General features: G+C 43.5%; 1 protein-coding gene across 1 annotated transcript; it reads left to right on the top strand.

Annotated features, from left to right (window-relative positions):
* Positions 1-3,993: 3,993 nt before the first annotated feature.
* On the top strand, positions 3,994-4,893 carry LOC115823019 (UDP-glucuronosyltransferase 1-2-like). Its single transcript, XM_030787015.1, has one exon. The coding sequence runs from the start codon at positions 4,036-4,038 to the stop codon at positions 4,891-4,893; it is 858 nt and encodes a 285-aa protein (XP_030642875.1). The 5' UTR covers positions 3,994-4,035.
* The last annotated feature ends 13,867 nt before the right edge of the window (positions 4,894-18,760 follow it).

Raw genomic sequence — 18,760 nt, 5'->3', positions numbered from 1 at the left:
AGAGACTGGATACATGTGCAGCTGACCAGCTTTTATTTAACACGGGCTACATTTGGAAAGAGAAGCACAGGAACAAGGCAAAATAAGTCTCAGACTTCCTGGTTGGGACTCACGCATATCAAAGTAAGATTATGGCAAGATTTCACAAAAGAAATTATGAAAAAGCAGTGATATTTATGTTGATTGAAAACCAGGTGAACCCCATGACTGTATTATTAACTGTAAGGCGGTGACAAAGCAATGAAAATCCATATATAATAACTAACTAACTAATAATAACTAATAATTTTTAATTAATAGTTATTATTAGTTATATTAATAGGCAGCCTTTACTCAACTCAGCCCCTCCCAACCAACCTGGTAACGTTCAGCCTTTCCTGGTTATTAGAAATATATGTTGCTCATTATACCTTTTGGTATAAGTGAGACTATATATATATATATATATACATTGTGTGCATGTGCGAGTGTGTGTGTATGTGTGTGTGTGTATAAATATGAGGAAAATTGTGGGGAATTGAGGGGTGATTGTAAGAAATGGAATTAATTCACCACTGGACAACTTATAGGATCTTCTTCTTAAATACACAATTTTTTTTATTCGTTTTTTTACATATATATAGTTTTTGTATTTTGATTAAACAGACTTTTTCTGAGTACTAACACATTTACTGAAGTACAGTTTTTCCCCCAAATAACAGATGTCCAATCGAGACCATTTTTTTCCATAGTATCTCATCAAACCTGTTATTCATGCTCTCTCTGACACCTGTGTGCCCTCATAAGCATGTGCTCACTTGTGAATGTAATGTGTGATAAAGTGTTCCTGCATTGCATGAGATGTAGCACCATAGAGAGACCACTCCCTTAACAGAACTGTCTGAATGGCCCTTCAATGTCTTAGAGAATGAAAACAGGTATTTATCATATCGGTCCTGGGCCACCTCTGTTCTAGAACAGGCTTGTTGGAGGAAATTTATTCTGTGGGCTTGTCAGCACATAACAATGGACGTTAAATAAACAGTCTTGTCAGCAAGTTCATAGATCAGCAGTTGCTATTCCAAAGCACTGTGTCAAGGGTGATGTCAGTAGTGCTGTGTCTTGAATAGGCAGTGAATTCACAAATTTAGCTCAAAGTTCAATCTAGTTAGGTTATTCGGTCAAACAAAAACAACATGTGGCATTAACCAATGACGCTTCTTGTTGTAAACAGTGTCAACACTGTCCTGCCAAGTCCTAGCTGTTCACACCCTTTTTGTAGTCCAGTAAAGTGAGTGCAGACCATTTTAAGCCAGACAGCAATAATACATAGCGATAAGACATTTTGCTACAGTTTGTGTGGAGATGACAATAATAGTCCTACCTTTTGCGTTTGTCCTACATTTTGCGTTTGTCATCTCCATGCAAAATGTAGCAAAATGTAGCTTTAGAAAACATACATGCCTTTAATGGTTGTGTTGACTTTTATTTGAGCTGGAGTGCAAAATTTTAGCAAAATGAAGCAAAAACAGACTGAAGCAGTCATCTAGTCATTTACTGTGCAAATGATAACAGTGATGTTGACCATAGTAACAGTTTTAGAGTACAAGTTCAATTTCAATAGTTACTGTGGCACTTCAAATTGCTCCTACATTTGACTATCAATTATATTTCAGCAGCTGGACCATGAGCATGACTAATATTGATTTCAACATAAAGTGTGTCCTTAAGTAGCCTGCACAATACCATGCCAACATTTGTTGCCAACAAATCTTTTCTTTCTCACGCACATCATTTAGTTTCTGCCACACATACTATTCATGCTATTTGTTGTAAGATAAAAGTTCCTCTAAGGTATTTGGTTAACAAAAGCAATATCGTGACAATGTACGTTACATGAAAAAGGGGTTATGTAAGCATTGCGAGACTACTCAAAGTTCCGTTCAGAATCTGTATTTTGCTGCAGAACAGTACTAAAACTGCAGATGAAAAACTGCTAATGTAAGTTATAAAGAAATGTCTAATTGAATGAATACTATTAATGCAACACATGAACAAGCAGTGAATGACCTATGCCAGCCCCTGCATATTAACCTATTATTAATGGTATTCCAAGTGTTAATTTTGAAAAATGTTTCCAAATTACAATCCTAAGAGACTCTTTGCTACACTGTGGCTCCGTAAATCTTTCTCTAAAAGTCCCTTTACAAACCCCTCCATGGCAGAATGCAGTTGTGGTGTAGACATGCCTTACTGGAAAAGAATGATCCCAAATGGTTTGGACTGAACTGGATGTACTGGAAAGTCAAGGCTGAGACCACAGCTTGGGTGTGTGTATCACTGCTCATAATAGAAATCTACGTTAATATACAAAAATGAATTGAATGAACGGCATTTTATTGATTTCTACGGTTAGCGTAAATATGTGTGTAAAATCTCAGTCTCAACATTATGAAGTCTCAGGGTTTTGTTGAATCTCAACGAATTTGTGCCGTGGTTCCCAGCACTTGTGTTTACATTCCTTTTTTCGTATTCTTTTTTCTTTTGCTTTATGTCACTATGAGGATTTCCTACGGCCTTGGTGTGCTTGTGAACACTGGAGCACCAGTACCACCTGATTTGCCACCAGTGTTAATTTTTGTTCCTATGCTGTATTTATCTAGTTTCATTCACTGAATGGCAGCGGAAACACTGGCCGACTTACCTGCCCTCATAGGTGGCTGACGTAGAGACAATCTAATGCTATCATGAGATGGAGATAAAGAGGATTTCACGCACTGCTCCCCACCCTCTACCCCTCCAACATCTGTTAAATCATCAACAAGATGGATGAGCTGACACTGCTTTTATGAACTAGCAAATACAATGCCAGGATCCCGGTGTTTTGCTTCACGGAATCCTGGCTACACCTGGACGTTTGCAACGTTGTCATTCTGATTGACGTTTCAAGTTTCAAGTTTATTTAGAGCCCAAGATCACTATTTAAAGTCTCAAAGGGCTTTACATGCCCACAACAAACAAAACAGGACGGCACCCCCTGACTTAATCCTTATAGCGGGCAAGAAAAAAAACCCTAAAAACCCAGGTGTAACAGGGAAAAAATGGAGGAAATCTTGAGCAGGACCACAGAGAGAGGAGACCCCTTCCTGGCCAGACAAGTATGCATAAGGTGCTGACCCAGGGGGCAATTACAAGTAATACAATCCTGATGCAAAAGAAAACACACCAGCAGACAGAATAAAGACAACAAAAGCAGGACGAGGGGGGTGGTGATGAGGAGGAGGCCGACAAGGAGAGATGAAGAGGACGGAGGGGGGCGGGGCACACCTGGGAGGAAGACAGTCACACTCACACAAGGCATTCCTACTCAAGCATATGAGAGACACTATTCAGAGTGACACAGAGCTCTGCGTGAAATAATGCAGTGTGCATGCATAACACCAACAGCTGGTGTATAGATACTTCCACCTTCTTCTCCTCACAGTCTCCTGACATAGAGCTGCTAACAGTGCGCTGTAAGCCCTTCTATCAGCCGTGGTAATTTTACTCTGTGCCGATAGTTGGAGTTTGACTTGTCAAGCTCAGGTACCTGGCTCTGTGGGTCATCATGACCCAGTCTAAACAACTGCTTCGATGAGAGAGAGAGAGAGACAGAGAGAGAGACAGAGAAAGAGACCTTGTTAATGACATTCATATGCAGGTCAGCAGTCAGTGCTGGATATGATTCAAGTGTTTCAAAAGCATGTGCATGTGTCATTCATAAAGCAACAAACAAAACACACGTAATACTCAAGCATACTATTATGAAAAAGGATATTTGGTTGAGAAGGCTATCCCAAATCATTAATAGGCTGGCTAATCATTTACAGGAATTCTGCAACCTTTCCCTCCTTTTTTTTTCCCTTTCTCAGCTTTCATTGCCCAGACCAGCCCTTCCTACTCTTCCACGCCCCTTTCAAAGAATATATATCTTGTGCTGTGAGAAAGAACAGGACCTGAAACACAGAACTTGCTCTCTGCTCTGAGAAATTTTGCACTTAAAAGGAAAAAAAAATTATGAGAGGATTTATCCAAGGTGTGTTGCTATATTTGATCTGCCTGGGTTCAACTCAAGCTGGGAAGCTGTTAGTGATCCCAGCAGATGGCAGCCACTGGATGGGAATGAAGCCTCTGGTGGAGGAACTGGGACGCAGGGGGCACGAAGTGGTAGTGGTGATTCCTGAAGAGAGTCTTAGTATGGGTCCCTCCGAGCACACCACCACTCTAACCTTCCCGGTGCCCTTCACTAAAGCTCAACTACAGGAGGATTTAAATGTCGCTCTGCAACGTATGATGCTATCTGACTTGTCAACCGATTTGGCAAAATTCCAGAACTTCCTGTCCTCCCTGAAATTCCTGAGTAAATTCACCATGATGACTGAAACTTTGTTACACAATAAGGAGCTTCTGCAGAAGCTTAAAGACTGGGACTTCGATGCATTGATCACAGATCCTTTCCAGCCCGTGGGGGTCATCGTTGGAGAATATCTGTCCATCCCCAGCATCTATGTCCAGGCCAACATGCCTTGTGGTGCTGAGTACCTTGCCACCAACTGTCCCACTCCCAGCTCATATGTACCACAGCGTGACACACACTATAATGACCACATGACTTTCTGGCAGAGGAGTATAAACTTCTTTAGGACCATGGTCCAGCCTCTTGCCTGTGCCACTTTGTATGAGTATGCAGATGTGGTAGCCACACGCTTTCTGCAGAGGGAGGCATCAGTGGTAGAGATCATGAGTCGTGCAGCCCTGTGGTTGAATCGTGTCGACTTTACCTTCGAGTACCCTCATCCTCAGATGCCCAACATGATCATGATTGGAGGGTTTGACCACAGGACACCAAAACCACTTCCAGCGGTAAGTTTCTAATCTGTGACACAACCTGAACATAACAGGACATTTCAACAAATTGTTCCTGTTCAATTTTTATCTGACATAATCTTATCAAAATTTGTTTAAACATGAATTGAGTCAGCCTTACCCTTGATATGGGCTAACACACCTTGTTCTGTTCATATGGGGGATTCTCATATGTTCTTTTCATAAGTACCATCATAAGACTCCAAACAAGCTGGTATCTTTAATAGAGCTTGACATTCTGTGGTTACACTTTTGCAGTTCTAACAATTTAGCAACTGATATCACTTCATAAGGATCCTCCTTCTTTAATGTGAATGCCAGAGATCCACTTTGCTGGTGAACTAATGTCCTCCCAGGCAGCTAGTTTTCAGTAATTCTTTCTCCTCCCCAAAATTGGGGAGATTTATGTAAAGATTAAAAAAAAAAAGTGTTTCAGTGGCAAACGTTGGTGGCAAATGTTGGGTTCTTACTGTTTACATTTAAGTTCCGCCACTAAGTTCTGTATCAGACCAGATACAAATGCAAGAACATTGAAGGAGAATAAGCAAGTGGACAACACATTGGTCAAAAGCCCCATATTTACAAACTATCAAGGATGTAAAAAAAATGTAAAAATGTAAATCTCTGTGATTGCATACACACACTGTGAACAGTGAATTTGTCTCTGCATTTAACCCATCCAACACACCAGTAGTGAACACACACAACAGATGCAGGAGCAGTGGGCAGCATTCCTCTGTGCTCAGGGAGCATTAGGGTTAAGCGCCTTGCTCAAGGGCACACAGCCATGGATGTTGGGCCTGGGAATTGAATCGGCAACCCTCCAGTCACAAGCCCGGCTGCCTCCCGGAAAGAATTTTCACAATTAAGTGCTAGGTAGTACCAGTCACAAAGGGAAGGAAATCTACATCAAAAAAGTCAGTGCACATGGTATCGTAAAAGTCAGTGCACAGTCGCTACGTTTCCCCCTTTTGGAAACTGCTGGATGTCCCAGTATACAGCAGCCAGCAGACAGAATTCAAAGCTGTTCTGTATTAGGAATAGTAGAATTTCAGTGACGCTTTTTAAAAACATGCGTGTCTGCGCGCAGTCTCAGGACCTCTCTGCAGAGAGCAGCGCATGAGTATTGCATATAGTCTTTTACTGGGGCCAGCGCCGGGGTGGAGGGGGCAAAAGGGGGCGCTGCCCACTCAGATATTTCTACCATATACCATACCATATTTTAAAGCTTTTTTATTTTATAACAATTCATAAGAACATTCATAAGACATCCTATATTATTTAATTACAACCAAGAGTTTAGATTCTAAAATAAAGAGGTTCTAAAAACAGATAAAAGTAAGAAAACCATAAGTCATACATCATAAGTCGTACATCATCTCATTATAAAGAGTTTAGATTCTAGAAAAGGTATAAGCAGAATGAGACTTGCAACAGTGCCCTCATCTAAAAGAAGAAAACTGTCCTCATCTATTGCCTCATCTGAAAACACAGAAAACAAACAGAAAATAAAAGTTGTATGTTGTAGTTATCATAATGGCACAAATCATACAGCTAACACACTCCCACCCAAGCCCTTATACACAGACACACATTACACTTTGTATTATAAGTATTATAATAAGTATTGCTGATAAATATTGTAAAATTCCGTTGCCAAAAGTTTCAACAATAAGATCCGTACCTGCAAAACTATCTATGAGCTCTGGAAGTTGCGATTCTGTCAGTTTGTCTTTGACAAAGCTGTCCATCTTTTTACATACAGCTACAGGAAAAATGCAAATCTATCAAATGCAAAATCAATCAATATGTCTGTCTCACTGAAGAAAAGTACACTTGTATGGAAGTATTTTAACAAAGTTAGCTAATGCAAAGAAAAAACTAGCCTGTAATGCTAGCAAGCTAGATTGTTCGACCGTTCGGTAGTCGACAGCCTATGTTTGGGATTAGCCAAGTGAAAGATGGCAGTGAACTGGGAATTAATTATTAGCATGTCATTTTGCTGCCTTTATAGTAGGGCGAGTTTGTATGAGCATGACATAATATTACAAATGCAGTCTTTGTAATGGTTGTCTGGCCCCTTGCCAGTGGTCGTCTTCCCGGGCAAAAAAAAACGTCCGTTGAAAAAACAGTGCTTTTAAATGTGTAACCCCATGGGTATACAGTGTTACTTTTCTGTTATTTAAATTATTTTATTTATTTATTTATTTTTCTGTACACTTAATATGCTCGTATTTCTGGTAAAATGTTGTTTGATTTAAGGTCTTCGAAATGTCATTGTAAAATGAGAAAATTATGCCATTGGTTAAGATCAGCCAATGAGGGGACGTGTGAGAGGTGAGGGAGGGGGGAAGGAGGAAGTGAGAGAGAGAGAGAGAAAAGTCTAGAAAAAGAACAACTCGGGTTGTAACAGAATGGAGGAGAGTTCAACTGACTAGTAGGAGTATTTCATTGGTTGTAGTAGTTTCCTGAGTATATTAACTAGCTAATACAGTTAGTTACGAATTCCGCCGAGCTTTCATAGTGGGAAGTCAGCACGACGAGACCGTAAGACCGGCGAACGAGCTGTAACGAACACGGAGGGATATACTCTACTCCAGAGATTCAACGATCCACAAGCTGGGGACTGCGACAGTTTGGGTGTTACGGAAAGCCACCAACGGACTGCGCACAGAGGGTGTTTGGGGGAGAGACCACGTCGAAAGTATTTAAGAGACTAAGTTTCAAGTATCGACAAGACGGAGGTAACCGGTTGTGTTTTTTCCTTCATCCTGGGATAATTGCATTGAAAGGACAGTTCCGCCAAGCGCGCCAACGTTCAACAGGCCTGCAACAGTCCTCTTTGATGTACATATGCAAATTAGATCATTTGCCGGCTAGAATTATAGTTAAGCAAAAGTGTTAGTGTGTACTGCACAGAGGGAGTGAACTGTTTGTTCGTCTGTTGTTCTCCCCTTGTTACTTCTTCTATGTAACTGCAACAGAAAAGGAAAGCTGCACAGTACGTTATAAGGGGTACATTTTATTTTGTTTGTTTTGGGGGAAAGGTTGAATAGAGTGTTATCGGTGTGTATGTGATATGCTGTAATATTTACATTTTATTTGATATTTCAGGGAAAAAGGGTGCAGTTGGGGTGTTGGTTTGTTAAATTCACTAGTTCCTAAGAGAGGGAGAAGAAAAAAAAGGGGACGTGGGGGAAGCAAGTTGGAGTTGGAGGTCATCTTATTTGTGAATGTCGTGTGCTTTATGGGACAAGTAAACAAGATTGATAATAAACACTAATGGTGGTCCTTCTTGGAATTTAAGCTACGGGACTTATTAAAGAGATAAGGACTCAGGGCCCAACCTTTGACTACCTGAGGGTATAGGGCGTTACATTTGGAGGCACCGCTGGGATATTGGATTTGGTTGATTAGCATATTCAAGAAGGAGTGAAATTGTCCCTAAAGCAGTGACAAGAAGGATGGCGTGTGTAAGGTTGAAGGCATGGTGCCGGGGGGAGGGGGTCAGCCTCCATAAGGCCCTTCTAGTGACGGGCATCCCCGAGGGTACTGCAGATGAAGATATTATGAAAACCTTGATGCAGATCAAAGTGCTGGGAAAGGTTAGACTGCGGGGCGAGATGTTCAAACTGGACACACAAGATATCGAGGCTTTGTGTGAATTTAGAGAGATAGATGACCCCACTGTCATTCCTCCTGATATCCAGTCTGTTACGGGTGGTGAACGATGGACCCTACATCGCTATTCACATGACTTAGAGGATGAATCATCAGAGCCTGTACCTCCCATAACAGACCCCTCTGCGCAACTAAGAGGCTGGCTAGAAAATGAGGGTAAAACAATGGATGAGGTTTTGGGGTTGCTTGGTCAGGGCATCTCACGGGCTAGTGATACGGAAGCAATCATTAGGGCAGTTGGTGATGTGATGGCCAAAGTGGTGAGACCTCCCGTACAAGATGGAACATCATACAAGCGTCTCCGGATGTTCTCCGGCTGTTTACCTGTACCAGCTGGGGAAGATAGTTTTGATCAATGGTTAGATCAGGCCACCATAATGGTGAATGAGTGTGATTGTTCAGATCGTGAGAAGAGGAAACGAATAGCGGAAAGTCTTAGGGGGCCTGCACTGGAAATTATTCAGGCGGTTAAAGAGGCTAAACCATACACTGTACCCCAGGACTATTTGCAAGCCCTAGACCATGCGTTTGGTAGCAGCGAGAGCGGAGAAGATCTGTACTTTAGTTTCCGTGCTTCTAGGCAACGTTCTGATGAAAAGATGTCTGACTTTCTACGCCGCCTGGAAAGCGATTTGAGAAAAGTAGTGAGAAAAGGGGGTGTGGATCCAGCCCGAGCCAACTTAGTTAGGTTAGAGCAGTTGCTGCGGGGTTCTCTTGCGACTGACTTGAAAACAGTTCACCTGCGTCTCAGGGAACGTAAAGACGAGCCCCCCACATTTCTGGAACTGCTTCAGGAGATTCGGGAGGAAGAACAACAGGAAGCCCAACGACAGTCGGTAGAGGTGCCAGTGCGGCTAATGCAGAGTGCCCCAGTCTCTAGCAGCAGTGTACAGGAAGTAGAGGGGTTAAAAGAGCAGGTACGTGTGCTAGAGGAAGGGGTGGTGTGGCTACTCTCAAAATCTGACCGATCACCTGAATCACCTCAAAGTGGCCTCCGACGGGAGAAAGAGGCCGAGAGTGAGAGAGAGGAGGGTGAGTTATGGAAGTGTGTCCAAGAGCTACAGCGGCAAGTGGCCACGCTGACGGTCCAGCCGAGTCGGGAGGCAGTTGACGTTGACAAGAAGAAAGCAAAGCCAGCAAGCACATCGGCTGGGGCGATTCCCCACGCTTCAATGGAATCTCGTTTCTGTTATAAGTGCGGACAGGATGGGCATTTAGCGACGCGTTGTGAGAATACAGAGAACCCCAAGTTAGTGGTTAAGAGGTTGCTGCAACAGCAAAAACGTTGGCATAGAAATCCGGGGAAAGACACAATGCCGCCCTCATCCACCCATAGCTTGTGCAAGGCAGCAGGGTCACAGGTGTCCAGTAGTTCAGATCTCCCCAAAGGGCTCATAGGACCCTCCTCCCTCATCACAGTGCAGTTGAATGGTAAACCGTGTCGAGCTTTATTTGATAGCGGCTCCCAGGTGACCATCTTGTTTGAGGGATGGTATAGACAATACCTTGGTAATGTGCCCATGCACCCTGTTACCGGTCTGGCCATCTGGGGTTTGAGTAGCACCAGTTATCCTTACTTGGGTTATGTGGTGTTGGATTTGGAGTTTCCGGCAGATGTTGCTGGAGTTAAAGAGAAAGTGGAGGTGTTGGCTTTGGTGTGTCCAGACACCCCCAGCCAAGATGACGTGGCTGTGATTATTGGGACCAATGCTAGCCTGTTTGGGAGATTAGCCCAGCTTTGTGAGGATACTGTTGGGACAGAGTGTGTGAAGTCTCTCAGGGTTCATCCCCTTTTCTCAGGAGCTTATGCTAAGTGTCGGGACCCTGCCTCCGAGTGTTCAGGAGACGAGTTGGTTGGTCAGTTGGCGTGGCTGGGTCCAGGTCCTGCCAAGCTACTCCCGGGCTGTGAGGTGAAGCTTGACTGTGTTTTGCAGTCTAACGAGCTGGTGAAGACTGATGTGCTGATGGTTGAAATGCCAGAGGATAACTTCCTACCAGGGGGAGTGTTGGTGCAAAGGGGGGTGATTCCGGCTTTCGCTGTGAAGCAAAATCACATCACTGTGGTGGCAAGCAATGAGTCCCAGCATGACATTATGCTGCCTGCTGGCACTAACGTGGCTCAGGTATTTCGTGTGCACAGAGTGACTGACCGGGTACCTCCGGTAGACCGACCTGCACCATTGGAATCCCATATGTTCCAGTTTGGGGACTCCCCTGTTCCGAAACAGTGGAGAGATCGACTCATCAGAGGGATGCTGGAAAGACCTGAGGTGTTCTCTACCCACAGTTGGGATGTAGGCCTTGCTAAAGGGGTTGAGCACACCATCCGCTTGAACGACACCCGACCCTTTAGAGAGCGCTCCAGGCGTCTGGCGCCTGCTGACATTGAGGACGTCAGAAAACATCTGCAAGAACTACTAGCTGCAGGAATAATAACCGAGTCCCGGAGCCCCTATGCCTCTCCCATTGTAGTGGCTAGAAAAAAAGATGGGTCGATTAGAATGTGTATCGATTATCGTACCTTAAACAAACGCACTATCCCTGATCAATACACGACCCCAAGAATTGATGATGCCCTGCATAGCCTCTCCGGGAGCAAGTGGTTCTCTGTACTCGACTTACGAAGTGGTTATTATCAAATTGCTATGAGTGCTGAGGATAAAGAAAAGACAGCATTTATATGCCCCCTTGGATTTTACCAATTTGAACGGATGCCGCAGGGGATAACAGGAGCCCCTGCGACATTCCAGCGCTTGATGGAGCGGACAGTAGGTGATATGAACATGATTGGGGTCCTAGTATACTTAGACGACCTGATTGTTTTTGGACGGACATTAGAGGAGCATGAGGATAGGCTCATGAAAGTGCTGGATAGGCTAGCTGAATGTGGGCTTAAATTGTCACTGGACAAGTGTAAATTTTGTCAAACCCAAGTGACCTATGTGGGACATGTCGTCTCTGAGAGGGGAATAGCCACTGACCCCCAGAAGATTGCTGCTGTTGCTACATGGGAGAGGCCCAGGGATCTCAAAGCACTCCGGTCGTTTTTGGGGTTTTGTGGGTATTACCGGAGGTTTATCAAAAACTATGCCATGGTGGTGAAACCCCTGACTGACCTTACCAAGGGTTACCCTCCTCCACAAAAGCCAACAAAGGGGAAACGTGCATCAGGTTTGCCATACTTCAAAACATCAGAACCCTTTGGCAAGCGATGGACAGAAGCATGTGAGGAAGCATTCAGAGAAATCATCAACCGGCTCATAAATGCACCTGTTTTGGCCTTTGCAGACAGTGAGAAACCCTACACTCTTCACACCGATGCTAGCTTGGAGGGGATTGGTGCCGTGTTGTATCAAGAACATTCTGGAGAGTTAAACCCAGTTGCTTTCGCCAGCCGGAAGTTGTCGGAGTCCGAGAAACGGTATCCTGCTCATCAGTTGGAATTTCTCGCACTGAAGTGGGCTGTGGTAGATAAATTCCACGACTATTTGTATGGGGTCCCCTTTGAGGTGCACACAGACAACAACCCGTTGACATATGTGCTAACCTCTGCCAAGCTGAATGCGACGGGCCATAGGTGGTTAGCTGCCTTGGCCACCTACAATTTTAGTCTTACATATCGTCCGGGCCGGGTGAACGTCGATGCAGACGCCCTATCTCGGCGCTCACATGGAGAGGGCCGCATTGAAGACTGGGTTAAGGTCCCACCTGCTGGGGTGGAAGCCATGTGCAGGTTGTCCACCTCTCCAGAAGATGGCAACAGGGTGGAGGTGCCTTTGCTCCAGGCTGCTCTGGGCCCGGATGCTATCCCAGTGGCTTTTTCCTGCCCTGCTCAGATGAAAAGAGATGGTTTTCAGCCCTGGACCAGAGAAGAAATCCAGGAGGCGCAGCAGTCAGATGTGGATATCGGAGTGATTTGGAAAAACAAGAGGGAAGGAAAATCCCAGTTAGAGATAATATCCAACAGTGCAGAGATTCGGCTGCTTGTCAGAGAGTGGGATAGACTAATGTTAGAGCAGGGGCTACTTTATCGCCAAGCTCAGGTATCAGAGGGGCCAGTTCGACAGCTTGTCCTTCCTCGTGAGTTTAGGAAGCAAGTGTTGTGTGAACTCCATGATCATTGGGGTCACCAGGGGGTAGACCGGACTCTGGAATGTGTGAGACGGAGATTCTACTGGCCTAGAATGAGACCAGAAGTGGAAGCCTACGTGAAGACCTGTGGGAAGTGCATTCAGCGAAAGACCCTGCCCACTAGGGCTGCTCCTTTGCATCACTTGACTAGTTCAAGTCCGATGGAGCTTGTGTGCATAGATTTTCTGTGCTTGGAGCCAGATAATAGGGGATTTAAGAATTTGTTAGTAGTAACTGATCATTTCACCAGATATGCTCAGGCTTTCCCTACCCGCAATCAGAAAGCCACAACTGTGGCCCGAGTGCTTTGTGAGCAATACTTTGTGCATTATGGTTTGCCATCCCGGATCCATTCGGATCAGGGTAGGGATTTTGAGAGTAAGCTCATCAAAGGGATGTGTGAGTTACTTGGGGTAAAGAAATCACGCACCTCCTCGTACCATCCCCAGGGGAATCCACAGCCAGAGCGATTTAATCGCACTTTGCTTGATATGATTGGTACTCTAGATGATAGGGAGAAGCGACAGTGGAGTAGGTATGTCGGGCATTTAGTGCATGCCTACAATTGCAGTAAGAATGATGCGACAGGCTATGCTCCATACTATTTGCTGTTTGGGAGGCAACCCAGACTGCCCATTGATTTGTGTTTTGGGGTTAGCCCTGAACATGGGGAGAGTTTGCCTCACTCGAAGTATGTGCAACAGCTTCGACAAGAGCTAAAGAAAGCATATGAGCTGGCTACTAGCACAGTAGGACAACAGCAAGGGAGAAACAAACAGCGGTATGACAGGCTGGTGAAACACCAAGATCTACAAATTGGAGACCGTGTGCTGATCCGGAACCTGGGAGTGAGCTGGAAAGACAAACTGGCCAATAGATGGAACAAAGAGCCGTACTTGGTAATCTCCAAACTGGCTGACCTGCCAGTCTTCCAGGTAAAGATGGAGAACCACCCTCAGACTATAAAGACATTGCATAGGAATCATCTCTTACCCGTGGGGCAGTTGATCCGGTTACCATCCAACAACAAGGTGTTGGAAAAGAGAAGGACTATTGCAAAGCGGAGGCCAGAACCTGATATGGCCAGACCTACAGATGCTGTGTTTGACCAGGGTGAAATGTCTGACATCAGTGAGGCAGAAGAAGAGGGATATTTTGACCCAGGATATCTCGAATGCGATAGCTCCGTACAGGGCGAAAGTACGGATGAGAATGAGCCAGATAACATGGCACCGGAGGCGGCTGTTGCAAGTAGTGCCATGGAGGAAGACTCAGAGGAGATTGGATCAAATGCTGGGTCAGATGTGGGACTTTGCAGTGACACTGCCCAAGAAGCAGGTGGGGAGGCCACCCAATCAACAGAATCGGGAGAAGAAGTAGAAGGACTGACTGAGGAGCTGCAACCCGCGGCCCACACTGAAGCCCGCTGTTCGCAAAGGGTGAAGCGTCCTGTGGTTCGTTTGTCTTATGATCAACCAGGGGTGTGTGTCGATGTGCCTTTCCAGTCAGGGTCTAAGACCTTTTCAGTTCAAGTTAACTGGTTGGGACCTGGCTTTGAAACAGATGGTATAGGGGCATACCAAGACAATAGGGGGGGAGGATGTAACCCCATGGGTATACAGTGTTACTTTTCTGTTATTTAAATTATTTTATTTATTTATTTATTTTTCTGTACACTTAATATGCTCGTATTTCTGGTAAAATGTTGTTTGATTTAAGGTCTTCGAAATGTCATTGTAAAATGAGAAAATTATGCCATTGGTTAAGATCAGCCAATGAGGGGACGTGTGAGAGGTGAGGGAGGGGGGAAGGAGGAAGTGAGAGAGAGAGAGAGAAAAGTCTAGAAAAAGAACAACTCGGGTTGTAACAGAATGGAGGAGAGTTCAACTGACTAGTAGGAGTATTTCATTGGTTGTAGTAGTTTCCTGAGTATATTAACTAGCTAATACAGTTAGTTACGAATTCCGCCGAGCTTTCATAGTGGGAAGTCCGCACGACGAGACCGTAAGACCGGCGAACGAGCTGTAACGAACACGGAGGGATATACTCTACTCCAGAGATTCAACGATCCACAAGCTGGGGACTGCGACAGTTTGGGTGTTACGGAAAGCCACCAACGGACTGCGCACAGAGGGTGTTTGGGGGAGAGACCACGTCGAAAGTATTTAAGAGACTAAGTTTCAAGTATCGACAAGACGGAGGTAACCGGTTGTGTTTTTTCCTTCATCCTGGGATAATTGCATTGAAAGGACAGTTCCGCCAAGCGCGCCAACGTTCAACAGGCCTGCAACAGTCCTCTTTGATGTACATATGCAAATTAGATCATTTGCCGGCTAGAATTATAGTTAAGCAAAAGTGTTAGTGTGTACTGCACAGAGGGAGTGAACTGTTTGTTCATCTGTTGTTCTCCCCTTGTTACTTCTTCTATGTAACTGCAACAGAAAAGGAAAGCTGCACAGTACGTTATAAGGGGTACATTTTATTTTGTTTGTTTTGGGGGAAAGGTTGAATAGAGTGTTATCGGTGTGTATGTGATATGCTGTAATATTTACATTTTATTTGATATTTCAGGGAAAAAGGGTGCAGTTGGGGTGTTGGTTTGTTAAATTCACTAGTTCCTAAGAGAGGGAGAAGAAAAAAAAGGGGACGTGGGGGAAGCAAGTTGGAGTTGGAGGTCATCTTATTTGTGAATGTCGTGTGCTTTATGGGACAAGTAAACAAGATTGATAATAAACACTAATGGTGGTCCTTCTTGGAATTTAAGCTACGGGACTTATTAAAGAGATAAGGACTCAGGGCCCAACCTTTGACTACCTGAGGGTATAGGGCGTTACAAATGTATGACCCAAACGCTGAGCTGTTTCGTCCCAACAACCCAGCGGCTGGGTAAAATTATCCTTGTGTTCAAAATGATCACTTATTCACTCACTCACTCACTCACTCACTATATAGTGTTTGCTACATGGAACATTCACTAGGGGATGACGGTTGACTGCTGTTGATACATTTCGGACACTGGAGGGGAGGGGAAGGGAACTGTCTACAACCACTAAGCCAGCTGCTGGGTTGCAGAAAACAACCCAGAGTGGGTTACAATAACCCGACAAAAGGATCAACAGCCTCAACCCTGCATTTTTAGAGTGTTCGATAGAATGTTCGATAGTTTCACTTAATTGCAAATCTCCAGGAAAGCACATAATGAATACGCCAAGTTCGATTGCATGAACAAACCCCTAGCGTGCCCCCCACCCATAGATATAGAATAGTTCTAAATCTATGTCCCCACCCCCCAAGGGCCCCACCCCTCCCATCTCGTGCTTCGAATGACACACAAGCAGCCAGTCATGTAACAGGTGTATGGTTCGGTTGCACCATTGACATGTGACACAAAAATAGAAACAGTAGCCGTTTCTCAATATGCGTTCATCTCTGTATTTGCATCCTTGTGGACTTGTGAAATGTCATCAGTCGTGGCCATTTCAAAGTTCACATCTAGCCAAGAACAGATCAAATACCCGGATGTGTTCTTGATGCGTGGGTTTTATCAAGGATGCATCAGGAGGTGACCTGTGTGGACTTGGGGAGTCAAGTTTCCCAGAATGCATTTCACCCAAATTTCACAGAAGTTGCAATAATAGCAGCAGATGAGCTACCACATAACTGTAATTTTCATTTTATGACTGTTGTTCTGTCACCAAATGTAGTTTTTAAGATTTTTCAGGCAAGAAATTATATTTCAGAATTCGAAAATGGGTTGGTAGCGCCCCCTTGAAAGTCCTAAATGTTCGGAGAAGTGACATTTTCTAGCTAGCTCCAGAGCCTCTAACCAGCAAGAGCGCTGCTGTTTCAAATGCAGTTTAAGCGTACTGCATCCTCCCGCGCCATCGGGAGTCCAGATTCACGAGTTGAACTTGCGAGTCCGAACTCCCTAGAACGGGAGAACATACTTGGCGTACTTCGTACTGAGAAACGGCTAGTGTGGAGTGAGAAAATGAGTGCAGAAGGTGCGGAAATTGTTGATAAAAGTAAGGTGGTTTAATTCAGAATTACAACGGAGTATTAGGGCCACACTGAGGAAGAAAAAAATTCTGAGATTTCGAGAATAAGTTCGTAATATTACAAGAATAGAGTCGTAATTTTACAAGACAAAATTTGTCATTTTAGGCTATGTGTCATTTTAGAGGGGAAATATGAGAAGAGCAGCCTACCACTTTTGTTAAAATGAGGAACGTGGAACATCTTGTGAAGTTATACTTTAGGTTTCACAAATAACAAAATACTTAATCTTTTGGCACATCAGCACCACATTATCATAAGTATCAGGAGTTTGAAAAGATTGTGCAAGAAACTGTCCATTTCGAAGAAAGAACCACATGGACTTGGAGGAAATTGCCTCTTTTCTTATTGTGTTCTCATAATATTATATTTTTTCTCCTAAAATTACGACTTTATTCTCACAATTTTAGGACTTTTTTCTTGAAATATTATGACTTTATTCTCATTGAATTACGACTTTATTCTCGTAATATTATGACTTTTTTCTCAATTACGACTACTACCTTATTCTCAGAATCTCCCATTTTTTTCCCTTAATGTGGCCCAATACTCAGTCATACAAAATAAAGTGGTTAAACTCAACCTTTTTTTCTCCTGGTAATTATTAAAAAATATAGGTCATCAAAAATCATCAATAATTAATGATTTAGCCTGAAAAGAAACATTTTATTGTGATAAATGTTTCAGCTATATCGCCCAGCCCTAAGCCTAATGATAACGTACATGTTTGCACCCTTGCCAGTCTCAAATGTCCCCTCAGTCATTGCACAGTCACTGCAGTCGGCCCTGTCTTTTACTATACCAGAGGGGAAAAAATGAAGTAAATGACATCAAGTAAAAATCAAAAGAAACAGAAATCAGTTCTATTACAGGTTCAGGTTATCACTGAAATCAGCACTGCCCCTTTCTCAGTTTCTCTTATAATTAGCGAATCCATCTCTCCTTCAACACTAACAGTCCACCCATACTAAATACCATCATCCATACTCTTTTTCATAAATTTATACGTCAGCGTATAAGCCCGCTTACATTTTCAGATATTAACTCTCTTGTTTTTCCCTGACCATGCTCTTAATGCACAGATCAGATCAGATTCTTTGCTCCCTTCAGCTGATGTCTGGGACAGTTCCAGGTTCATTTACCTGGCTATATACTCCAAAGCAAGTCAAATACACCTAATGCTCCAAGTCTGTACTTCATGATCAGTAATTACTAACTAATTGTCATATCATTCCATCACCCTCAAAAAAATGTTTTATTGTGCAGATATAAGAAAACAATCAATTCTATGTTTTAGCTTTATTTTCAGGTATAACTGAAATGTGATCAATTGTCCTCAAAGTAAAGCCAACCACCTCAATAAGAAGCACTCTTTGAATGCTTCATCTCTGCTTTGATTAGGAATAAATATATTTCAGTAACCCAACAGAATCATGTCTCATATAAAAATTCACATCAAGTGGTTACCTCATTAAGCATTAAGTCTGTGTTGCACTGAACATTTCGCTGTGCTCACTTTGCTACGCACCACACACCACATAGAGCTTAAAGCATGAATGAGGACTATGTAGCCACGCATTAAGCCTTTTTTGTGTGAAAGTTCATGTGTCTATGCGTGTGAGAGGGGAGAAGCTGAAAGTAATGTGGTTAAAGCACACGAAATATGAGGTAATCCCATTCTTGTCATGCAACCATGATTTGGCAGTATTTTGCAGAGAATCATAAAAGTAATCGGGGAGTACAGGTCACACACATGAGACATCTCATCATCTCGCACACAGTTTACAGTCCACAAAATCAGGGACTGAAATATTTAATGTTCTTAGTACTTGTTTGTGCATTTTGCCATCTTAAGACTTGCGTAAATTTATTCAGGTAACCCTTGGAGACACAGACAGTAATGCCATAACAAATGAAGTTTAATAGTGTGAATGAAACATATAGTGAATAAAAAATGTTTTTTAACTTACTTTTTATACCATCAGCAACTGCATTCCTGCGTAAATGA

The sequence above is a fragment of the Chanos chanos genome, chromosome 10, assembly GCF_902362185.1.
Source record: "Chanos chanos chromosome 10, fChaCha1.1, whole genome shotgun sequence".
In the NCBI taxonomy this organism is placed as follows: Eukaryota; Metazoa; Chordata; class Actinopteri; order Gonorynchiformes; family Chanidae; genus Chanos; species Chanos chanos.
This window is presented reverse-complemented; position numbering and strand designations above follow the sequence as displayed.

Bases quoted from the DNA above. Each gene is read 5' to 3' on its own strand.
- LOC115823019 (XM_030787015.1), top strand. From the start codon at position 4,036: ATGAGAGGATTTATCCAAGGTGTGTTGCTATATTTGATCTGCCTGGGT.